Consider the following 22096-nt stretch of genomic DNA (forward strand, 5'->3'; position numbering starts at 1 on the left):
AACCACTCTGTAATGTATCTTCGTGGCAAGTTCAAATTAGGTCTGATATTGGACATGGTGGAGTGATAAATACGTGCTGGGGTCCCAGTAATGGTCTGCCTGGTAATAATATAAATAGTGCAAGCAGGGGAGAAATTAGAATAGAACATTTATTTTTCTCTCCTACAGTCTATATCGGCACAGGATGAAAACCTCTCAAAAACGATGTTTCTGCCCCTTGCTGAGAGAATGGTAGAAAAAATGGTGAAAGAGGACAAGATAGAAGCTGAAGCTGAAGTGAGTAGTGGAAGCCCTCCTTTTGTGTTCCCATGATTTGATATTGCTACCATGTGATGCTACAGTATTGTAAGCTGCTGTCTTATTCCAGTTAGAGAGCTGGGCCTCACTCTTGCCTCTTGTGTAAAAGGAAGCTTTGGAAGCACCTAGCTTAGATATCCGAACATTGTTACTGCTAATGTCATCTCATTTGAAGATAGTGTTCTTTTCTGTTAGGTAACTTTTGAAAGCATGCAAATGATTATATTGAGAAGTTTCAATGGCTGCATTTCTTGTTTGTTTTTTCTGTAAGGTTGAACTTTATTATATGATCCTGGAACGTTTGGGAAAGTACCAGGAAGCCTTAGATGTTATCAGAGGAAAATTAGGAGGTAATTTTTAAAGTTTTCTTTTTTTTCTTATTTAAACATGCAAAATACTTAATTGTGGAAAAATTTCTCCTTATACAGAAAAGTAAAGATATCAAGACATTAAAAAAAAATCACGTGTGGTCATTTTATGTTCATATAGATTTTTCTGTATGTTGTACATTTACTTTTTAAAAATATTTTTGAATTGGAAATAATTTAGGAATTAAGAAAATTGAAGATGTCAGAAAGAGTATGACCTCTAACCCTTTGCCCTCAAAGTTCTTTGCCAGTCATTTGTTCTGTATGTCCTTCTTTTTTTTTTTTAATTAAAAAAAATTTTTTAGACTTTTGTTTAATGTTTGGGGTGCCTGGGTGGCTCAGTCACTTAAGCCTCCGACTTTGGCTCAGGTCGTGACCTCACAGTTCGTAAGTTCGAGCCCCGCGTCGGGCTCTGTGCTGACAGCTCGGAGCCTGGAGCCTGCTTTGGATTCTGTGTCTCCCTCTCTCTCTCTGCCCCTCCCCCACTCATGCTCATTCACTCTCTCTCTCTCTCTGTCCCAAAAATAAATAAAAACATTAAAAATTTTAATTAAATTTTAAATTTTAATTAAAATTTTAAATTTTAAGTTTTTTAAATGTTTTTTTATTTTTGAGACAGAGACAGAGCATGAGTGGGGGAGGGGCAGAAAGAGAGAGGGAGACACAGAATCCGAAGCAGGCTCCAGGCTCCGAGCTGTCAGCACAGAGCCCGACACGGGGCTCGAACCCACGAACTGTGAGGTCATGACCTGAGCCGAAGTCGGAGGCTTAAGTGACTGAGCCACCCAGGTGCCCCCTGTATATCTTTCTAAAGATGTACTTTCCCCTCCCCCCGACTCGCCCCAGTTTGTTCAAGTCACAAACGAGAACATACTGTACCTAAGCTAATAGAGCACTCTTACTCAGCTGGCACAATGTTTTTATTCAAAAACTTTTTTCTTTTCTTTTTTTTTTTTTTTTTTTTTAATATTTATTTATTTTGGGAGTGAGAGCATGAGTGGGGAAGGGGCAGAGAGAGAGGGAGAGAGAGAATCCCAAGCAGGCTGCACACTGTCAGCACAGAGCCCAGAGTCCAGAGTCTGACGTAGGACTCAATTTCATGAACTGCGCCGAAACTGAGAGTCAGATGCTTAACTAACCAGGCCACCGAGGCGCCCCTCTTTAATATTTTTAAATGTTAATACCTGTAGTCAGGATTTGTACCCCGGGTACAAATTTTTTTTCTTTGTTTACCTGCCTGTCCTATCAAGGATTTGATTTTGTGACTTCTGCTCTGTGTACTGTTATACCTATTTTAAAAAAACCTTTTTTTAAATGTTGATTTATTTTCAAGAGAGAGAGGGAAAGAGAGAGAGAGATAGAGACAGAGTGTGAGCAGGGGTGGGGCAGAGAGAGAGGGAGACACAGAATCCGAAGCAGGCTCCAGGCTCTGAGCTGTCAGCACAGAGACCAGTGCAGGGCTCGAACTCACTAATGGTGAGATCATGACCTGAGCCGAAGTCGGAGGCTTAAGGAACTGAGCCACCCAATGCCCCACTGTACCATTTTTTTTTTTTTTTTAACTTAAGTGTGTCTTAGAGCTATACCTCGCTACCTCACTCCCTTTAGTGACTGTCCAGTGTTCCATACTATAAATGTAGACAATTTACATAAACAGCCTTTGATGACTATTTGCAAAGAACACCTTGTTAACAAACTAGATTACCCTATAAGAGGCTATGGTGTGCATTCCCACCTGCTGTATTTACTTTCATCATGTGAGAGGGTATGTTTCTTTGTATACTTAATAACCTGTATTTTTAAGCTGTTACTTCAAACTTTTTTTTTTTTAAAGAAAGCTTTACGCCCAACATGAGGCTTGAACTCACGACCCTGATATCAAGAGTTGCATGCTCTACAGACTGAGCCAGCCATTAGCCCCTATTTCAGACTTGTTAATAATGTTTTTCATTGTGATAGATAAAACATATCTTACAATTTTTATTTAATTCTGAGGAAGGATAATTACTTTTTAATTTGTTTAAAAGCCATTGATATTTTCTTTGAACTGCTGTTCTTTATTGTTTTCCTATTTCTAAAAATGTGGTTAATCTTAATGATTTGCAAGAGCCCTTTGTGCGTTAAAGAAGTTAACTTTCTTCCATTATTGTGAAAATACTTCCCTTTTTGTTGGAAAACTGATTTGTATGAACCCCATAGATTGATCTAACCATTCCTCTTTTTGGGATGTTTGTGAAAGAGATTTAGGTTCCCAAACATTTAAATTCCTGGAAGTGCAGTGTTTTGACAAACCTGGTTTTTAGTTGTGCCTTTACAGTGATTGGGAGAAGCTAATTGTAGATGAGTAGTCTCAGATCTCTTATTAGGAATAGTTATTAAAAAACCTTATTTTATACAAGTGTGTATATCCTTTACTAGCCTGTGTGGCCATAAAACTGTAACACTAACTGATAGTTAACTACCTGAATTATATAAAATGGAAGTTTTGTTGGTTTAAAATTTTTTTAATTTTTTCTTTTAATTTTTTTTAATGTGTATTTTTGAGAGAGAGAGAGAGAGAGAGAGAGAGAGAATGGGGGAGGGGCAGTGAGAGAGGGAGACACAGAATCCGAAGCAGGCTCAAGGCTCTGAGTCGTCAGCACAGAGCCCGACACAGGGCTCGAACTTACGAACTGTGAGATCATGACCTGAGCCAAAGTTGGACGCTTAACCAACTGAACCACCCAGATGCCCTACCAAAAAAATTTTTTTTCAATGAGAGAGTGAGAGAGGGGCAGAGAGAGAGAGGGTGGGGGGGAGGGACAAAGCATCTGAAGTGGGGTCTGTGCCGTCAGCAGGGCTCGAACTCACGAACCATGAGATAATGACCTAAGCTGAAGTTGGATGCTTATAACCGACTGAGCCATTCAGGTGCCCCTGTTGTTGTCTTAATGTTACTTATTCTCTAACTTCAGCCTCCTTGCAGATGGGTGTAAGTCAGCCTTTCTGGTTTTACCCAGCTGGATTATAATCGTATGGTTGTTAAAATGAAGATTCCCTGTAGGAAACTCATAATGTAATTATTGGTGTATGTAGTCTGCTGAGCTGTTCTAAAAGGTCAAGGCAAATTTAATTTGGTCAGAAATAATAGTTGTAGTTTTTCTGTTCCTGGCTCTATTTATTTTTGTATTTCTAATATGTTACCTTGCACATTCCATTCCAGTTCAAGCTCATTCGATGTTTGGGAACTATATGTATAGATGGGAAGCCTGTCTGTGGATCAGATATACTAGTCCCTAGATGTTTTTTCTGTTTTACAAGTTTATCCCATATACTAGATCCTCACTTCAATACATTCGTGATCCTTGTATTTTATAGAAAAAGTGATTATAAAATGTTTAGGATCAGAAATGTACTTTTTTCAGCAAAATAATCTTTTTTTTTTTTTTTAATTTTTTTTCAACGTTTTTTATTTATTTTTGGGACAGAGAGAGACAGAGCATGAACGGGGGAGGGGCAGAGAGAGAGGGAGACACAGAATCGGAAACAGGCTCCAGGCTCCGAGCCATCAGCCCAGAGCCTGACGCGGGGCTCGAACTCACGGACCGCGAGATCGTGACCTGGCTGAAGTCGGATGATTAACCGACTGCGCCACCCAGGGGCCCCAGCAAAATAATCTTTAGTAAGATAATAGTTTATATCTAACAGTGGTCCCATTTTCTCATAGAATGAATAAGAAAATGCAACATTTTTCTTCTTGAGTTTGGACTTTATTCTGATTTCTGAGCAGAAATGAACCCAGCTTACCAATTTTTATAACTTTTAATTGTAGAGAAGTTGACAAGTGAGATTCAGAGTCGGGAAAATAAATGCATGGCTATGTACAAGAAGCTGAGCAGGTGGCCAGAGTGTAATGCCCTTTCCAGGCGCCTCTTGCTGAAAAAGTGAGTAGAGACTTCTCTTTGGACTATGAGACTGTAGCAGGGCTCTCAGTTTGCACTACTGCTTTTCTTTCTTTCTTTTTTTTTTTTTTTTGGTCGTCTTTTATGTTGTCCGGGCATAAAGTGAAATCTTTTAGTAGTATGTTCTAGGTATTTTTAAAAGTTTTTGATGAGCCTTCATCTTTCAGTAAAGAGGTATAATCGTACTTATACCACCAGGGTGCTGAGTATTAGGTCTTGAGAATGAATGCTGAAAATCATTAAGTTGTTAAATTCAGTATTGGTCTAAAAGACACACCTTCCCCTCCCCACCACCCCATCCCACGGCCCTGTTTTGGGGAAGTGCTAATATGGGTGTTTTAGGAGCATTTGTTTTCTGGATCTGGTCATTTCATTGAAGGAAATAACAGTTCCTTAAAAGTTTTTTACTTGGAAAAATGCCTCTGGAGTTGCCCTTTTAGAGAAACTTGGAAGGGTGGGCTTCTCCTTGTAAGGACTAAAATATAGAAAGTAAGTTGAGTATTACGGTTCTTAGAGCAGACTTGTCACAACTTGGGTTTAATCCTGTGTGCACCATTCGATCTGATTTTAGCTCAGATGACTGGCAGTTCTATCTGACTTATTTCGATTCTGTGTTTCGACTGATTGAAGAGGCCTGGACTCCTCCTGCTGAAGGTGAACAGTAAGTTGATTCCTGAATTCCAGTGGCACTTTTTAGCACATTGTAGCAAAAGGATTTCATTGGAAGCCTAATCGAATTCTCTTTTTCACTCTCAATAGTGTATCCCTTTCAAAATAAGATTTTTCATTTTTTTAATTGTAAAATAAATATGTTCATTGTAAAAATGTTAAACTAGTGCAGAAATATATGGTGTAGAAAGTATTAGTTCCTGATTATCCTACCGTCCCAGAAATAACATTTTTTTTTTTACCTTTTTCCACTTTTATTGAGTTATAATTGATCCAGAGAGCGATCTCTCTCTCTCTCTTTATCTCTCTCTCTCTCTCTCTCTCTCTCTTCCTTTTTTTTTTTTTTTTTTAAAGTGAGCTCTCTGTTCAGTGTGGGGCTTGAACTCATGACCCTGACCCCAAGATCAAGAGTCGCATGCTCTGCCAATTGAGCCAGCCAGGTGCCCCCAGAGATAACTCTTGATGGCAGTTTAGAGTTTTTTCTTCTAGATTTATTTCTGTCCATATACTAACATAATTATTCCCATTATTTAACATAAAAATGCAATCATATTAGTGGTTTGCAACTTGGTATTTTCTCCCTTAAAATATATCTTGGGCATTTTTCCATTTTTGGTACATAGAGATCTGTTTCGTTCTTTTTTAGTGACTTAAGAGAACTCCCATTTTAGAGATGTACTGTAATTCATTTAACGTGTCTCCTGTGGATGGACTGATGGACACTTGGATTGTTGCTGATTTCCTTTTTTTTTTTTTTTTTTTTTTTTTTTTTGCTATTACAGATAATACCATAATAAACATGAATGGAATCTTTTTGAAAAGTGAATACGTAAGCAGGATTTAAGATGGTGATGAGCTTGTGCTTACTTTGTAATATTAACTAAATCATCTAAATTTTCTTAGCCTTCATTCAAGCAGTAAAGTAAAATTTACTTAGACTTTTTATTAGGTGATATTTGTTATATATAAAGTGATCCCTTCTCTTTTTAAGAAAGAGGTATAGGTAGTTAGTCACTGTGTAGTAATCAGATGCCAAAATTGGGAGTAATCATATCCTATGTTACCTGTCAGAATGTGCGCCTAGTTCTCTTTTGCCCCCATGTTATTTTATAATTATCAGAATGCTTTTTATTTTTTAATTTGTTTTTTGAAATCAATTTGGCTTCACTTTAAGTTTTGGGACAGACAGTAGAGGCACAAAATACCTTTTTCATGTGTTTATACCTAGCTCTTTAGAAGGAGAAGTCCATTATTCTGCAGAAGAAGCTGTGAAGTTTATAGAAGATCGGATAACAGAAGAATCTAAAAGTTCCCGCCATCTCCGAGGACCACATCTTGCTAAACTGGAACTGATTAGACGTTTAAGACGTCAAGGTTTTGATGATGAGTACAAACTAGGTAAGAAACCCTAGTATTATTTGGGAACCCTGGAGAAGATGCAGGGATGCCTTCCATACCCAAGTGCAGTATTCATTACGTGAGGTCTACGATGATGCTGTCATGTTTGGGAAGCAGACATCTTCATAACATGAAAATATTTACTAACAAATGGATTACTGATAAAATTAGCCCTCGATCACATCTTCAACTTGACTTAACATTAGCATCTCTCCCTATTCGACCAGAGTCTTTTTCAGGCATTCTTTTTGACCTGACATTAATGTCAAAATCAGTTTCAAAGTAAAATAACCAGTTTTGTAAAAGTTTCAAGATTTCATGAAGAGGATGGAAAGTTTCTTGAAAATCTGCTCCAAGCGCTCAGAAAACCATTGACAAAACAACATCTGGTGGAGTTAGAGCAGTTAACAGTTAAAGAGAAAATTTACAAGGACAATGACAAGATAGGAGAAAAAACATGATTTGGATAGTAAAGCATGAAGAAATGCCTTCAGGAAATTTGATGAAGTGCTTAGATGTTTATTTGAAAATGCCTTTTTTTAAAATGATTATTTATTTTGAGAGAGAGCGCATTTGTGTGAGCATGAGGAGGGCCAAAGAGAGACAGGGAGCGAGAATCCCAAGCAGGCTCCGTGCTGTCACCGCAGAGCACACTGTGGGGCTCCATCTCATGAAACGTGAGATTGTGACCCAAGCCGAACCTGAGTTAGACACTTAACCAACTGAGTCACCTAGGCACCTGAAAATGTTTTTTTGTTTTTTTTTTTAATTGAGAGAATGCGCAGGTGGGGAAGGGACAGAGAGAGGGGGACAGAGGATCTGAAGCTGACAGCAGAGAGCTTGATGCAGGGCTCCAACTGATAAACTGTGAGGTCATGACCTGCGCCGAAGTCGGATGCTTAACCAACTGAGCCACCCAGGCACCCTGAAAATGGTTCTTTTTTTTAAATGCTTATTTATTTTTGAGAGAGAGAGAGAGAGAGGGAACGCGCGTGCACATGAGAGGGGGTGGGGCAGAGAGAGGGGGACACAGAATCCAAAGAAGGCTCCAGACTCTTAGCTGTCAGCACAGAACCCGTTGTGGGGCTTGAACCCACGAACTGCGAGATCATGACCTGAACCAAAGTTGGACGTTTAACTGACTGAGCCACCCAGGCTCCCCGAGAAAGAGAATCTTAAGCAGGCTCCACACTCAGAGTGGAGCCTGACATAGGGCTTGATTCTATGACCTTGGGATCACGACCTGAGCTGCAGTCTAGAATCGGAAGCTCAACCGACTGAGCTATGCAGGTGCACCTCTCACAACCAGTTTTGAATTCCATGTTGACTTCTTTAGGTCTGCTTAAGGAACCTTAGTCTCTGTTATTTCCAGAAATGCAAACGAAAATTTTCATGTGACCCTCTGCAAAATGTTGAGATAGATTCCAAAGAATTGCTTTTTTTCCAAAGCTGGATAGAAAAGTTTGGATCTGCATTGACACTTGCTGTATCCATCTCTTGTCTTTCTCTTCCGTCTCACCAGCCTTCATGTTAGAAATTTGTGACTTTTTAAAATTTATTTATTTATTTTTTGTGACAGAGAGTGAGAGTGAGAGTATGCACGTGCATGCGAGCCAGGGAGGAGCAGAGAGAGAGGGAGAGAGAATCCCAAGCAGGCTCCGTGTTGTCATTACAGAGTCTAATGTGGGGCTTGATTCCACAAACCGTGAAATCATCATGACCTGAGCTGAAATCAGTTGGACACTCAACCAACAGCCACCCAGGTGCCCCAGAAATTTGTGACTTTGTCTAGTCTACCCAAAATTCTTTTTGAAGTAAACTCTACCTGCAACAGGGGGCTTGAACTCATGACCCTGAGATCAGGAGTTGCATGCTGTACCAACTGAGCCAGCCAGGGGCTTCGGCACAAAATGTTTTTTACCCAGACGAGTGAGTGATTCTTAGTGACTTGGATTATAGTCCTATGAGAATCTGATGATAGCCATGGACTTCTGTTCCCAGAATTGTGAATAGGAGCCAAGACCTAAAATCTTACCGAAATTCCAGGTTAAAATTTTATGTTTCTTATTTTAATTTTTTTAAAAAATGTTTATTTTGAGAGCGAGAACGCTAGCAGGGAAGGGGTAGAGAAGGGGAGAGAGAGAATCCCAAGCAGGCTCTGCACTGTCAGCTCAGAGCCTGAATTGGGGCTTGATCTTACAACCCTGGGATCATGACCTGAACTGAATTCAAGAGTCTGAAATCAAGAGTCAGATGGTTGGGGCACCTTGGTGGCTCAGTCCATTGAGTGACTTCGGCTCAGGTCATGATCTTGCAGTTTGTGAGTTCAAGCCCCACATCAGGCTTGCTGCTGTCAGCCTGTCAGCACAGAGCCTGCTTTGGATCCTCTGTCACCCTCTCTCTGCCCCTCCCCTGCTGGTGTTCTCCCAAAAATAAGTAAATATTAAAAAAAGAAAAAAAGTTGGATGCTGACTTAACCAACAGAGCCACCCAGGTGCCCCCAAAATCTCTGCTTCTTAAATCTAGTTCAGTTTGAGAGTATCTTATTATTATTATTATTATTTTAATGTTTATGTAGTTTTGAAACAGTGCCAGCAAGTAGGGAAAGAGAGAGGGGGGAAGGAGGATCTGAAGCGGGCTCTGTACTGACAGCAGTGAGCCTGATGTGGAGCTTGAACTCAAACTGTGAGATCATGACTTGAGCTGAGGTCGGATGCTCAACTGACGGAGCCACCCAGGTGCCCCTATTATTTTGTTTTTAATGTGAGGAAAAATAAAAGGAACTGGTAGCTTTCTGCAGATCCAGGCTTAAATTTTCCATGGTGAATGATCTTGTTGGAGTTACTGGCTTGTGACTCTCCCCATTTATTTTCTCTCCGTTGGTGTGCCTGTTAAACATTCCCTTCCACTTAGTTAGCATTTATTCAATACTTGGTAAGTATTTCAGGAACTGTGGAAAGAAACGTGCTTGTTTAATGTTTGTTTATAAACTTAAGTCTTTAAACTTTAATGAAAACTTTTTAGCTATTTAAACTTTAATTCAATGGAAAGCGTCATGTTTCCTACATGTAATAACATGTAAGCTGAGTTTGTAAGATTCAACTTCTTTTTAAAGTGTTTGTTGAGTTTTAAATGGGCAAACCATCCTCCAGCCCTCACTGCCATTCTCATTGAAGCACTCACGCAGAATTTTTATTTAATTGAAATAAATATTTTTCAAATCATACCTCTTAATATAAAAATTATTTCAGTCCTTGAGTTAATTTATTGATTTTTGTTTTCTCTCTTAGGTGATCCAGAAGAATTAATGTTCCAGTATTTTAAAAAGTTTGGGGATAAGCCTTGCTGTTTTACAGACCTCAAGGTGTTTGTTGACCTCTTGCCTGCTACACAGTGTACAAAAGTAAGTATACTTCAGAATCCTGTTGGGTGCTTGTATTGAGGGTAACAAGGGTAACTGTATGTAAGTTGGTGGATGCTAGGTATCAAGATAACTGCTCTAGCAAGCAGGGACTCTAGGTGCTATCAGATGAAGACATGATTTCTTGTTAAGCCGCAAGGAGAATAAACCTCTGGAAGATAATTGGATTGTCTTTTTTGTTTTGTAGTGTGTGTGTGTGTGTGTGTGTGTGTGTGTGTGTGTGTGTGTGTGTTTTGAGATAATTGTAGATTTATACGTAGTTGTAAGAAATAATACAGAGATCTCTTTATACTCCTTCCCATTTTGCCCCAGTGGTAACATCTTGCATAACTATAGTATAATAACTTAATTAGGAAATTGACATCGATACAATCCACTGACCTTTTTCAGATTTCACTGTTTGACATTTGTGTGTGTACGTGCGGTACCTTACATGTGTGTTTAGTGTGATATGTAGTGCAGTGGATTCGGTGACCTCTACTAGAGTCGGGATACAGAACAGCTTCACCACCAGATTCCGTGGCTGCCTTTTTTACCTGCAAACTTTTTCCTGCAGCTCTCTCTCCTGCTTTCACCCCCTCCCCTGGCAACCACAATAATGTTTTCTATTTCTGTAATTTTGTTATTTTGAGAATGTTATATAGCTGAATCTGAATCATATTATGTGTAACATTTTCAGATTGGCCCTTTTTCCTCTCAGCATAATTCTCTGGAGATTCATCCATGTTACATGTCTTACTAGTTCAGTCTTTTGTATTGCTGAATAGTGTTCTGTGTTATGGATGTGCCACCATTTCTTTAACCTGTTGAAGGACATACAGTTTCCTGTTTTTGGCTGTTACAAATAGAGCTTCTGTGAACATTTGTGTGCAGGTTTTTTTTGTGTGACCTTAAGCCTTCATTTTTCTGAGGAAAATGACCAGTAGAGCAAGATGGCTGCATGTTTAGTCTTTTTTTTTTTTTTTTTTTTAAGATATGACCAAACTTTTTCATGGTGACTGTACCATTTTAAATTCCTGTTAACAGTGTATGAGTGATTCAGTTTCTCTGTGTCCTCATCAGCACTTAGTGTTGTCACTGTTTTTTTATTTTAGCCATTCTCATAGGTGTGTAGTGATATTTTATAATGGTTTTAATGTGTATTTTCCTAATGGTTAGTGATGTTTAACATCTTTTCATGTGCTTATTTGCCATCTTTATATTCTCATTGAGATGTGTTTTTCTATCTTTTGCTTGTTTTCTAGTTGGTTTTTGTGTTTTTACTGTTGACTTTTGAGAGTTTAGCTATTCTAGATACAAGTCCTTTGTCAGATATGTGGTTTCACGTTTTCTCCCAGTCTGTGGCTTGTCTTTTCGTCCTTTAACAGGATCCTTTGAAGAGCAAAATTTTACATTTCGATGAATTTATTTTGGGATACTTTTCGATTTACAGAAAACTCATTTGGATAGTGCAGAAAATTACACTACACCCTTCACCTACCTTGTTAACATCTTAAATTACCATGGTACACTTGTCAACAACTAAGAAACTGACATTGGTACATTACTATAACCTCTAGATTTTATCTAGATTTCTGCAGTTTTCCCATTAATATCCTTTTTCTGTTCTGCGATCTAGAGTACCACACTGTGGTTAGTTGTCATATATTGGGAGTTTTTGATGTGAATGAACCAATGTAAGATTGTTACATAATGAGATGGAGAACCTTATCTTTAGACTCCTCATCTATGGCAACATTTATCCAGCATATCCCTGGTAATGGGCAGCTGGAGCATTCTATCAATTGGAAGAACAGTGTATGTAGAGTAGGAGAGAACACCACGTAAAGAAATACTGGCATGTATAAAGAAAGTCTGTGACTTTGGTCAACTTTACTCATTAGTGCCTCTGTAATTAGTGAAGGTTGGAAGCCTTCCTATTGCAGGGGTGCCACCACCTGTTCTCTCAGAAAGCCTTCTGTCACCTCCCATAGTGGAGGTGACTAGACTATGTTTGGTGAGCCATGTCTTCAGTCCATCAGGTTTGATACTTGGCAGTCTTGAGGTGGCACATCTAAGGCAGATGGAGCAGTGTTTTCCCAAACTGATAAGTAGCCAGTGGTCTGTATTTAGTTATGAAATGAGGCTCACCATTCTCTTTGATTTAGTAAAGCTATTCTTGGAGCACCACGTTACAGGGCTCAGGCCAAGCTTTAGAAGTTTCTGGATTAATTACAATTAATTACATTTACAATTGTGATTAATCCAGAAACTGGATCCTGGGTTGTAGGAGGACGTGAAAACGTATGAGAGAGAAATAGTTGAGTGGAAGAGAGAGGTTTGGTCTGATGACGACAGAGTCCTTTTCTCACATTTGAAAAGCTCCCTTATAAAAAGCAGATGAGAATTGGGACCAGCAGGAAATTGTTACAGGGAACTTGGAATTTGGCCAGTGAAAAATAGATTTTTTTTTAATAGAATTCTCTAAAAATGTAGTGTGTGAGTTTCATGGTACTGGTGGGATTTAAGCAGAATCTAGAACCACATGGGAGAACCACATGGGACAGGCCTTCAGTTATGTTTGTTGCGTGTATTATGTATAAGTGCTAAGATTTGGAACAATTGATCTTACTGTCCTTCCCATCTTGTAAGTTGAAGCACCAAATGATGGGACTGCATTAGAGGAAACCTTAAATGGCTTTCAGCTGAGATTCATAAAGTTTTGCTAACGTAAATCTAGTACAAGGAGATCTACTCTGTTGGTTATGTTTGAAAATCTTAGGTCACCTCACGTGACCTCATATATTAATAATCTGTGGAGAGGAGCCCTCTAGAAATGCTGGGATACTGTCAGTGATAGGTAGTCTTTGTTCTGTGAGACAAAGGATGTAAAGCTGTTGCAATGAATTTGTAATTCCACTTAAATTTTTCATTGAGGGGTAATTTTGCTGCCAAAACTTTTTAAATGTAGGATGACTTCAATAGCTAAAAATCCTGCTACTCAGCAGTGTATTTGTCAGAGGATTAAGCCGTTTGAGTAAAGTTCAGGCTGAGAACTGTAGTCCCAATTAATTAGGAGCCAAATGCTTTTAAAGTAGGCCATTGAATCCAGTTATCTTGAAGTGGCTCAACCAGGGTGATGTTTTTATCTTTTGTTTTCTTTGCCCTGGAATTTTAAGCTGAACATATGATTCCAGTTTTTAAAGAAGCTTTTTGTACAGTAGTAAAACCAGACTGAAATAAAGAATGAATGTATTCTTTTATGACAAAACCTATTTGGAAGATTCTTTAAGCATTCCCTAAAGAAGTCATTAATAGTAAACATCACTAATATATAAAATGGTTTACAACAGTGGAACAGCTGGCAGTAGAAGCTATATAGGCATTTAATCAAAAGCATGGAGACCAGTGCTTTAGTTTCTTTGTTGCAAATGATTACCTGATCATAATAATTGAATTTCATACAATTGGAGATAAATTGAAGCAAAATTGTTACAGATGTGAAACTGCACAGCGTGGGGAGGGGGGTGGTTTATTTTACTTTAATTTTTATTTGTGTAAAAAATATTACATGTATAAAGTTAAAAAGCCAGGTAGTACTAGAAGGCTTTTGTTGAAAAACAGCAGCAGCTCTTTGCCACCTTCACCCTGGTTCTGGCGCTCTACAGGCAAATCACTCAACTCCTGTTTCTTCTGTTATTTACCTCCGTATTTCTAAGTTACAGACTTGTCCAGGTATTCGTTTATTTTTATAGTTATAGTCTTCCTCTGTTGGAGCCCCACCACTGAAGATGATCATCTCATTTACAACATCTCCCTTCTCTTCTTACGTACTTTCTCCCCAGTTTAGTTCAGTCATTATTCAGAATTTATATTTTTATGACCGAAGGCTGAGCCACTTTGTATATGGAGATTACCTTTCTCAAACAACTTTCTTTCTTGGAGTTAAGATTGTTTTGTTTGATTCACCCCAATCAATTGGACAGAACCATACAAGTATAAAACTCTGTTAGTTTAATACATGAGGTGGTAATATGTTCTGTTCTCCCCCAAACCTCCTCCATCCCCTGCCCCTCACCCCTCACCTCAGAAATACTTTATTTTTTTATTTTACTATTTTTTTTAACATTTATTTATTTTTGAGAGACAGAGAGAGACGGAGTATGAGCAAGGGAGGGGCATAAAAAGGAGACACAGAATCCGAAGCAGGCTCCAGGCTCTGAGCAAGCTGTCAGCACAGAGCCCGACACGGGGCTCAAACCCATGAACCATGAGATCATGACCTGAGCCAAAGTCAGACACTTAATTGACTAAGCCACCCAGGCGCCCCTTGAAATTCTTTAAAAAAATTTTTTTTCATGTTTATTTATCTTTGTTTATTTTTTCATGTTTGTTTATTTTGAGAGAGAGAGAGAGAGAGAGAGAGAGACAGACAGACAGAGCACCAGCAGGGAAGGGACAGAGAGGGAGGGAGGGAGAGAATCCTAGGCATATTCCATGCTGTCAGTGCAGAGCCCGACTCAGAGCTCGATCTCATGAACCATGAGATTGTGACCTGAGCTGAAATCAGTCAGATGCTTAGCCAACTGAGACATCCAGGTGCCCCTAGAAATACTTTTCACGGAGCCTGTTTGCCATCGTCTGTGTTTGGTGTCTCAAACATTTGGCAGGTGGCATTCTGGGATCTGGTTGGGAGTTGAGGGGTGGGGGCCGGGGTGTGCATCACCGAGTAATGGAGTTTCACTTTGTCCTTGTTTCGTTTTTTTTCTTTTCCCTTTCCTTTCCTTTCCTAATACAGAGATTTTATCTTTTTATTTAATTTGAATTCCAGTATAGTTTATATAGTGTTAAATTAGTTTCAGGTGTACAATATAATGATTCATCAATTCTTTACATTAATCAGTGTTCATCATAAGTGTACTTGTTATCCCTTCACCTGTTTCACCCATTCCCCCTACCCGCCTTCCCTCTGGGAACCATCAGTTCTTTATAGTTAAGACGGTTTTTTGGTTTGTCTCTTTTTTCTTCCCCTTTGTTCGTTTGTTTTGTTTCTTAAATTCCACATGAGTGAAATCAGGCAGTATTAGTCTTCCTCTGACTGACTTATTTCTCTTAGCATTGTACTCTCTGGCTCTATCCATGTAGTTGGAAATGGCAAGATTTCATTCTTTTTTGTGGCTCAGTAATCCATTGTGTGTCAATGGACACTTGCGGTGCTTCCATAATTTAGCTATTGTAAGTAATGCTGTAATAAACATAGTAGTGCATATATCCTTTTGAATTGGTGATTTTGTATTTGGGTAGATACCCAGTAGTGCGATTCCTGGATCACATGATAGGTGAGGAGGTGGAGAATAAAGAACCCTTGTGCACTGTTGGTGGGAATGCAAGCTGGCGTAGCCACTGTGGAAAACTGTGTGGAGTTTCCTCAGACAATTAAAAATAGCACTTTATCCCCATTTCTAGCTATACCTGTTGTCTGTGAATCTATAGTGCCTCTGATTCAGCTTCTCCTTGGGAGTATACCTACAGGCATCTGCTGGGTTTAGGAAGTCAGTCTGTGAGCTAGGGAGCAGTCAGACTTCTTAGATGGAGTTTAATTGTTCTTCCCATTTCAGTCCCACCAACACTTGGGCTTTCTGGGGCCCTGAATTTCTGCCTTCTAAGGTTCTGTGTCAGGAATAGACTTGCTGCCCCTTGTGTGTGTCAGATTTCTGCCCTGTCCGTCGGTTAGCACTTGACACCTGCCCTTCTGCTGCTTTTTATCTTTGAAATCCTGTTAGTGTTTGTTTGCTGTCTGCTTTTCACATGTTCGTGATCCTTGTGGTTTGATTCTTTGCTGTCACCTTAATAGGATTTTGGCAGTGAGTAGTAAGCCCATGTTTAATAACATGTAATGGGAATGATATATGTTTTTTTAATTCCAAATTTAAAGATTCAAAAACATTAAAATTTTTTTTTAACGTTTATGTTTTGAGAGGCAGAGAGACAGAGTGTGAGCAGGGGAGAGGCAGAGAGAGAGGGAGTCACAGAATGTGAAGCAGGCTCCAGGCTCTGAACTGGTAGCACAGAGTCCAACATGGGGCTCGAACTCATGAACCATGAGATCATGACTTGAGCTGAAGTCCGATGCTTAACCAACTGAGCCACCCAGGTGTCCCTAGAATTAAAGACATTTTAATACAAGGTGTTACCATTGGGAGAAACTGGATGAGAAAGGTACATGGGATCTCTCTGTATTATTTCTTACAACTGCATGCGAATCCATAATTATGTCAAAATACAACAATTAAAAAGCAATTTAAGGCCACTGATATGACATAACTATTCCTCTCAGTGTGTAACGTTTTAAGAATTTACTCGTATATCAGTTTTGTTTTTGGTACTGTGCTCTTTGCAGTTTCCTAATTAAACTTTTCATTGCCACATTATATAGTATGTTGATATGCTGTAATTTATGAAACCTTTTCGCAATTCTTTTTTTTAATGTTTATTTTTTATTTTTGAGAGAGCAAGAGAGAGTGTGAGCAGGGGAGGGGCAGAGAGAGAGGGGGACAGAGGATCTGAAGTGGACTCTGTGCTGACAACAGAGAGCCCGACGTGGGACTCGAACTGGTGAACCATGAGATCACGACCTGAGCTGAGGTTGGACGCTCAACCGACTGAGCCAGCTGGGTGCCTCATTTTCACAATTCTTTTAATCTTTTAGTTAGTATAGTACCTGGTATTGACCAATACTTGTGGCCAGCAGTGAATGAGTGTGCCATTTTTATTGGCATTTTACCAGCATTATGTGCTGTTAGAAATTTTTTTTTGTTTTAGGGGCACCTGGGTGGCTCAGTTGGTTAAGTGTCCGACTTCGGCTCGGGTCATGATCTCATGGTTCGTGGGTTTAAGCCCCGCATTGGGCTCTGTGCTGATAGCTTGGAGCCTGGAGCCTGCTTCAGATTCTGTGTCTCCTCTCTCTCTCACTCTCTCTCTCTCTCTCCCTCTCTCTCTATCTCTCTCTCTCTGCCCCTCCCCACTAGAACTCTGTCTCTCTCTCTCTCAAAAATAAATAAACATTAAAAGAAAAAAAGAAATTTTTTTTGTTTAATTTTGGTAGATAGAAAATGATCTACTAAAGGGGTTTTAATTTGTACTTTTTCCTTGATGTCTTTTTCTAGACCATTTCAACATTTGTTAATGTTTAATTTGTTAATGCCTACCAGAGACTAGTTCTGTTTTGAGATCTGTGCTCCTTTTTTTCTACTTTGCAGTTTATTAATCAATTACTTGGAGTTGTTCCTTTGTCGACACCAACAGAGGATAAGTTGGCACTGCCTGCCGACATCAGAGCTCTGCAGCAACATTTATGTGTGGTGCAGCTGACGAGGTTACTTGGCTTGTACCACACTCTGGATAAAAATCAGAAACAGAGTGTGGTCAGAGAATTGATGTTAAGGTACCAGCATGGACTGGAATTTGGTGAGCAGCCTTTCAAAGTGTGCAGTTGTTCCCTGATTTGCTAAGTTTTAGAAGACCTTTTTTTTAATCACCTGGAGCACCTTGTTGTAATGAGTTTGGCAAGGAGGATATTTTGTCAGGTGGGAAGACTGTCCTAATGTAAAGCCTTTCTTAAGTTTGGAGTTCTAAGTGATTATAGTCGTCCATATTCTTCCTGATTGAGCTATCACATTGGGGCTCCCATGAATTACATGGAGTTTATGATAATTGTCACTTTTTCTGCTTTTATAGGCCTTAGTATTTTTAATACATAGACTGAAATTGCACTAAAGGAATGTTGTTAATTGTGAAGTAAAAATGTAGTTTAGAAATAGATGATCTTTAGATTGCTAGATACATGTGATAAAATATAAGTTATCTGACCAGATGACATCAGTATTTCTCTAACTGCATTCTAAATCATTAAGTGAAGTAATGAGCATACTATTACTTTAGTTTTACTAGCCCCTGGCTTCTGGTCTTTTCTTAACCTGAACCCTCCTTCCAAATCTTGCTTCTCTCCCTTTGGGGTCATTTCAGATACCACCTTTGTTCTGGAACGCTTTCTTCTGGTCCAGCTGAGTGTGGCCTTACCTTATTTTGAATCTTTTGATTCATGGCTTATATTTTCTTCTGGTATTTATGCTAATCTTATTACTTTCATTTCCTCTCTTTATCTTACCTCTCCTGTCACTTTCCTGCTTTAAAAAACTCCTTTGGGGCAGTGATAGTTGCACAAATTTTAAAATACAAATATGGGATTTTTTCCCTACAGGGAAATCCTGTTTGAAAACCGAATTGCAGTTTTCAGACTATTACTGTCTCCTTGCTGTCCATGTGCTTATTGATATATGGAGAGAAACAGGTAAGGAACAGTGATTTCAATTTAACTTAATGCTTTGTTTTTATTGATTATAAATCCTGAGACTAATTATGTAATCCAAGAATTTGATTTATGCTTTTAGGTTTTTCTTCCTTGACGTTGTCCAGGGTGCTTCTAAAAGAACCCATCCCCAGATATACCTCTCTCTCTAATCAGGATAATCTTTTAAATCAATGCATATATGTTCTTATTTTTATTATTTTATTTATTAAAATGTTTATTTTGAGAGAGACACAGCACGAGTGGGGGAGGGACAGAGAGAGGGAAACCAGCAGAGAATCCCAGGCCGGCTCCTGATGTGGGGCTCGAACTTAGGAAATGGTGAGATCATGTCCTGAGTCAAAATCAAGAGTCAGATGCTTAACCGACTGAACCACCCAGTTGCCCGTTTTTATTTAAAAAATTTTTTTTTAATTGAAATATAATTGACACATTAATTTCAAGTGTACAACATAGTGATTCAATAATTTTGTATATCATGCTATAAATGTAGCTACTGTGTGTCCCCATACAGCACTATTATAGTACCATTGCCTGTGTTTTCTATGCTGTGCCTTTCACCCCTGTCCCTATTCATTCCAGGACAGGAAGCCTGTACCTCCCACTCCCTCTTTTTGCCACCCCCCCCGACAACCACCAGTTCTGTGTATTTAATGGTTCTGTTTCTGCGTGGTTTGTTTTATGTTTTAGATTCCACATATAAGTGAAATCATATGGGATTTGTTTTCTCTGACTTATTTAGCATGATACACTCTAGGTCCATCCATGTTGTTGTGAAATGGCAAGATCTCATTCCTTTCTATGGCTGAATAATATTCGTGTGTGTGTGTGTGTGTGTGTGTGTGTGTGTGTGTGTGTGTGTACACCACATCTTCTTTATCCATTCATCTATTGACGGACACTTGGTTTGCTTCCATACCTTGGCTGTTGTAAATAATGCTGCAGTGAACATGGGGGTGCATATATCCTTTTGAATTGGTGTTTTCATTTTCTTTTGGTAATACCCAGTAGTGGAATTACTGAATTGTGTTATATTTCTGATTATTTAAGGAACCTCCACACTGCTCTCCACAGTGGCTGCACCAACTTATATTCCCACCAACAGGGCACGAGGGGTCCTTTTTCTCCACATCCTTGCCAACACTTGTTATTTCTTGTCTGTCTTTTCTGTTTTTAAACATTTCTAAATATAGTGAATAATGACTGAAGTGCGTATTACAAAGTTACAGTAATTAAAATACAGAGAAATTGTTTCAGAGATAGATGTATAGGCCCATGGAATGGAATAGCCCTTTTTATTCACTTAAAAAATATATATGTAGGAGAATGCACTTTTCTTGGAATAGTTCTAATTAGCCTATTTAAGACAAAAATACAATCCATGTTGAAGGAGGCGTCATGTATCATTGAGCATGAAAAAGATGATTCATTTTTTTAGGGCTCACTCCTGACATTTTCTTTTATGAGCAGTTTTTTTGGGGAAAAACTTAGGTACTTGTTGCATATTCACGAGAATAAACTGCACAAGAAACAAAAGGCCCAGGAGACAGGACTGTGCAATATAGATAAAACCTCTGCCCTCGGGGGTCGTTTCGTGGAGCACTTGACTTTGATTCCATCATCCTCCTGCTTAAAATCCTTCAGAGGTACCTGTTTTCCTGGGGATAAAGATCAACCTTTTTAGGGTAGTTTACAGTGCTCTTAATGATCTGGCCTCTGCCTATATCTCCAAATTCTTAGGTTACTTACAGCCTGTATCTACTGTGTTTTGTTTGTTTGTTTGTTGGTTTGTTTGCTACTATTCGTGAACACTGGTACCTCTCTTTGAAATAACTTTCTTACTCTCTTCATCTAACTTTTACTCAAACAGTGCCTCTGACAAGCCTGTCTTGATTTTACCCCCATACCCATTGCGGATTTTATGCCCCTTCTGAACTTTTGCAGGACGTTGTGTGAGCCTCTGTGCTAGCACTTCTTGCACTGTATCGCAGCAGAGATGGGGGTGAATCCTTTTTATCAGACTTGTCATCCGAGGCTCAGAATTGTGAGCGTGCATAGGGATGTAATAAAACATCATTAATGAAGTGACCACTCAGTAATGTGGTCCCTACTCAGATAAGATACCTTTCCCCACTTACCCCTAGCATCCATTCTTGCTCGTAAGAGTCTGTGGCTTTGCTAATCTCTTGTTTCTTTGAGCAGCATGTCTGCCCATATAATAATAGCTAACGTTTGTTGATCATCAGGTACTTGAAAGTGTCGTATATGAATCAGCTCATTTAAACCTCATAATAATACTGTTAAGATTCTTGCAGTTTTATAGATGAGGGAAAGACAGGGCAGAGAGAAAGAAGTAGGCAAATTTTCCATAATCATACAGTGTAAATACATTGGAAAATTGCCAATATAATAAAGATGCAAGGATTGTTGAAGGTGAAAATAATACTGAAGTGTTCCAATCAGAGGCATAGTCATTGTCTAACGTGGATCTGGCAGAGATTAGAAATCTATGGAAATTTGGTGAGGATGTTGAAAGAGACTGATTTGAGTGTGAAAGATTAAGAAGAACACTTGAATACATTGACGCTGTCAAATATTTTGCAGAAAAGCGTTTCTTTATGATTCAGCAAAAGTAAAATGTGGAGTTAAGCATGTCATTTTTTCCCCTCCAGTTTTATTGATATGTGATTGGCATACTACTTTGTACTAGCTTAAGATATGTAATGAAATGATTATCACCGTAAATTTAGTGAACGTGGATCACCTCACAGTCACAGATTGTTTTTCTTTGGAATGAGAACTAGTATCTTCTTGCTTAGCAGCTTTCGAGTATACAGTACGGAATTGTTAACTATAGTCACCATGCTGTACATTATTATATCCCAGAACGTAATATCATTTTGTTAATGTTACAACATTTAGTTAGAAAAATTTTGTCCTGGAGCACCTGGCTGGCTCAGTCGGAAGAGCATGCGACTCTTGATCTCGGGGTCATGAGTTCAAGCCCCACAATGGGTGAAAAGATTACTTTAAAAAAAAAAAAAGAAGGAAAAATTTTGCCTTAAAACTCATCAATCCTTGATGCTCTTTTGATTTGGTGAAGAATTTGTATAAAGCTATAATTACAGCCTAAATTTTGCAAAATAAGATAAAAAACGTCTTTATGACATTTGATTTAATAGATGAGAATTAAGCCTTTTTCCCCCTATTTAAAATTTTGTTTCCATCTTAAGGAGATCTTTTTTTAAATTTTTTGGTTTTGGTTTTGGTTTTTGAGAGAGTGCAAGTGGGGAAGGGGTAGCAAGAGAGGGGGACAGAGGATCCGAAGCGGGCTCCACATTGACCGGCTGACAGCAGTGAGCCTGAACATAGGAACGGCAAGATCATGACCTGGATGGCTCAGTAGGTTAACCATCTGGCTTTGGCTCCAGTCATGATCTTGCAGTTCTTGAGTTCAAGCCCTGCATCGGGCTCTGTGATGACAGCTCAGAACCGGGAGCCTACTTAAGATTCTGTGTCTCCCTCTCTCTCTGCCCCTTCTCTACTTGCTCTCTCTCTCTCTCTTTCTCTCTCAAAAATAAATATTTAAAAATTTTTGAAAAAAAAAAAAATGATCATGACCTGAGCCTAAGTTGGATGCTCAACCTACTGAGCT

General features: G+C 39.0%; 1 protein-coding gene across 2 annotated transcripts in view; it reads left to right on the forward strand.

Annotated features, from left to right (window-relative positions):
• Positions 1 to 22096, forward strand: part of NAA25 (N-alpha-acetyltransferase 25, NatB auxiliary subunit) — an 81548-nt gene that overhangs the window by 23909 nt on the left and 35543 nt on the right. For both annotated transcript variants that reach the window (XM_058691675.1, XM_058691676.1), the window contains exons 6-13: positions 169 to 276; positions 569 to 647; positions 4477 to 4588; positions 5178 to 5267; positions 6504 to 6673; positions 9964 to 10076; positions 17333 to 17540; positions 18334 to 18423. In XM_058691675.1, the coding sequence (XP_058547658.1) occupies positions 169 to 276; positions 569 to 647; positions 4477 to 4588; positions 5178 to 5267; positions 6504 to 6673; positions 9964 to 10076; positions 17333 to 17540; positions 18334 to 18423 (970 nt within the window). The remainder of the gene's footprint in view (positions 1 to 168; positions 277 to 568; positions 648 to 4476; positions 4589 to 5177; positions 5268 to 6503; positions 6674 to 9963; positions 10077 to 17332; positions 17541 to 18333; positions 18424 to 22096) is intronic.

The sequence above is a fragment of the Neofelis nebulosa genome, chromosome 11, assembly GCF_028018385.1.
Source record: "Neofelis nebulosa isolate mNeoNeb1 chromosome 11, mNeoNeb1.pri, whole genome shotgun sequence".
NCBI classification, from domain to species: domain Eukaryota; kingdom Metazoa; phylum Chordata; class Mammalia; order Carnivora; family Felidae; genus Neofelis; species Neofelis nebulosa.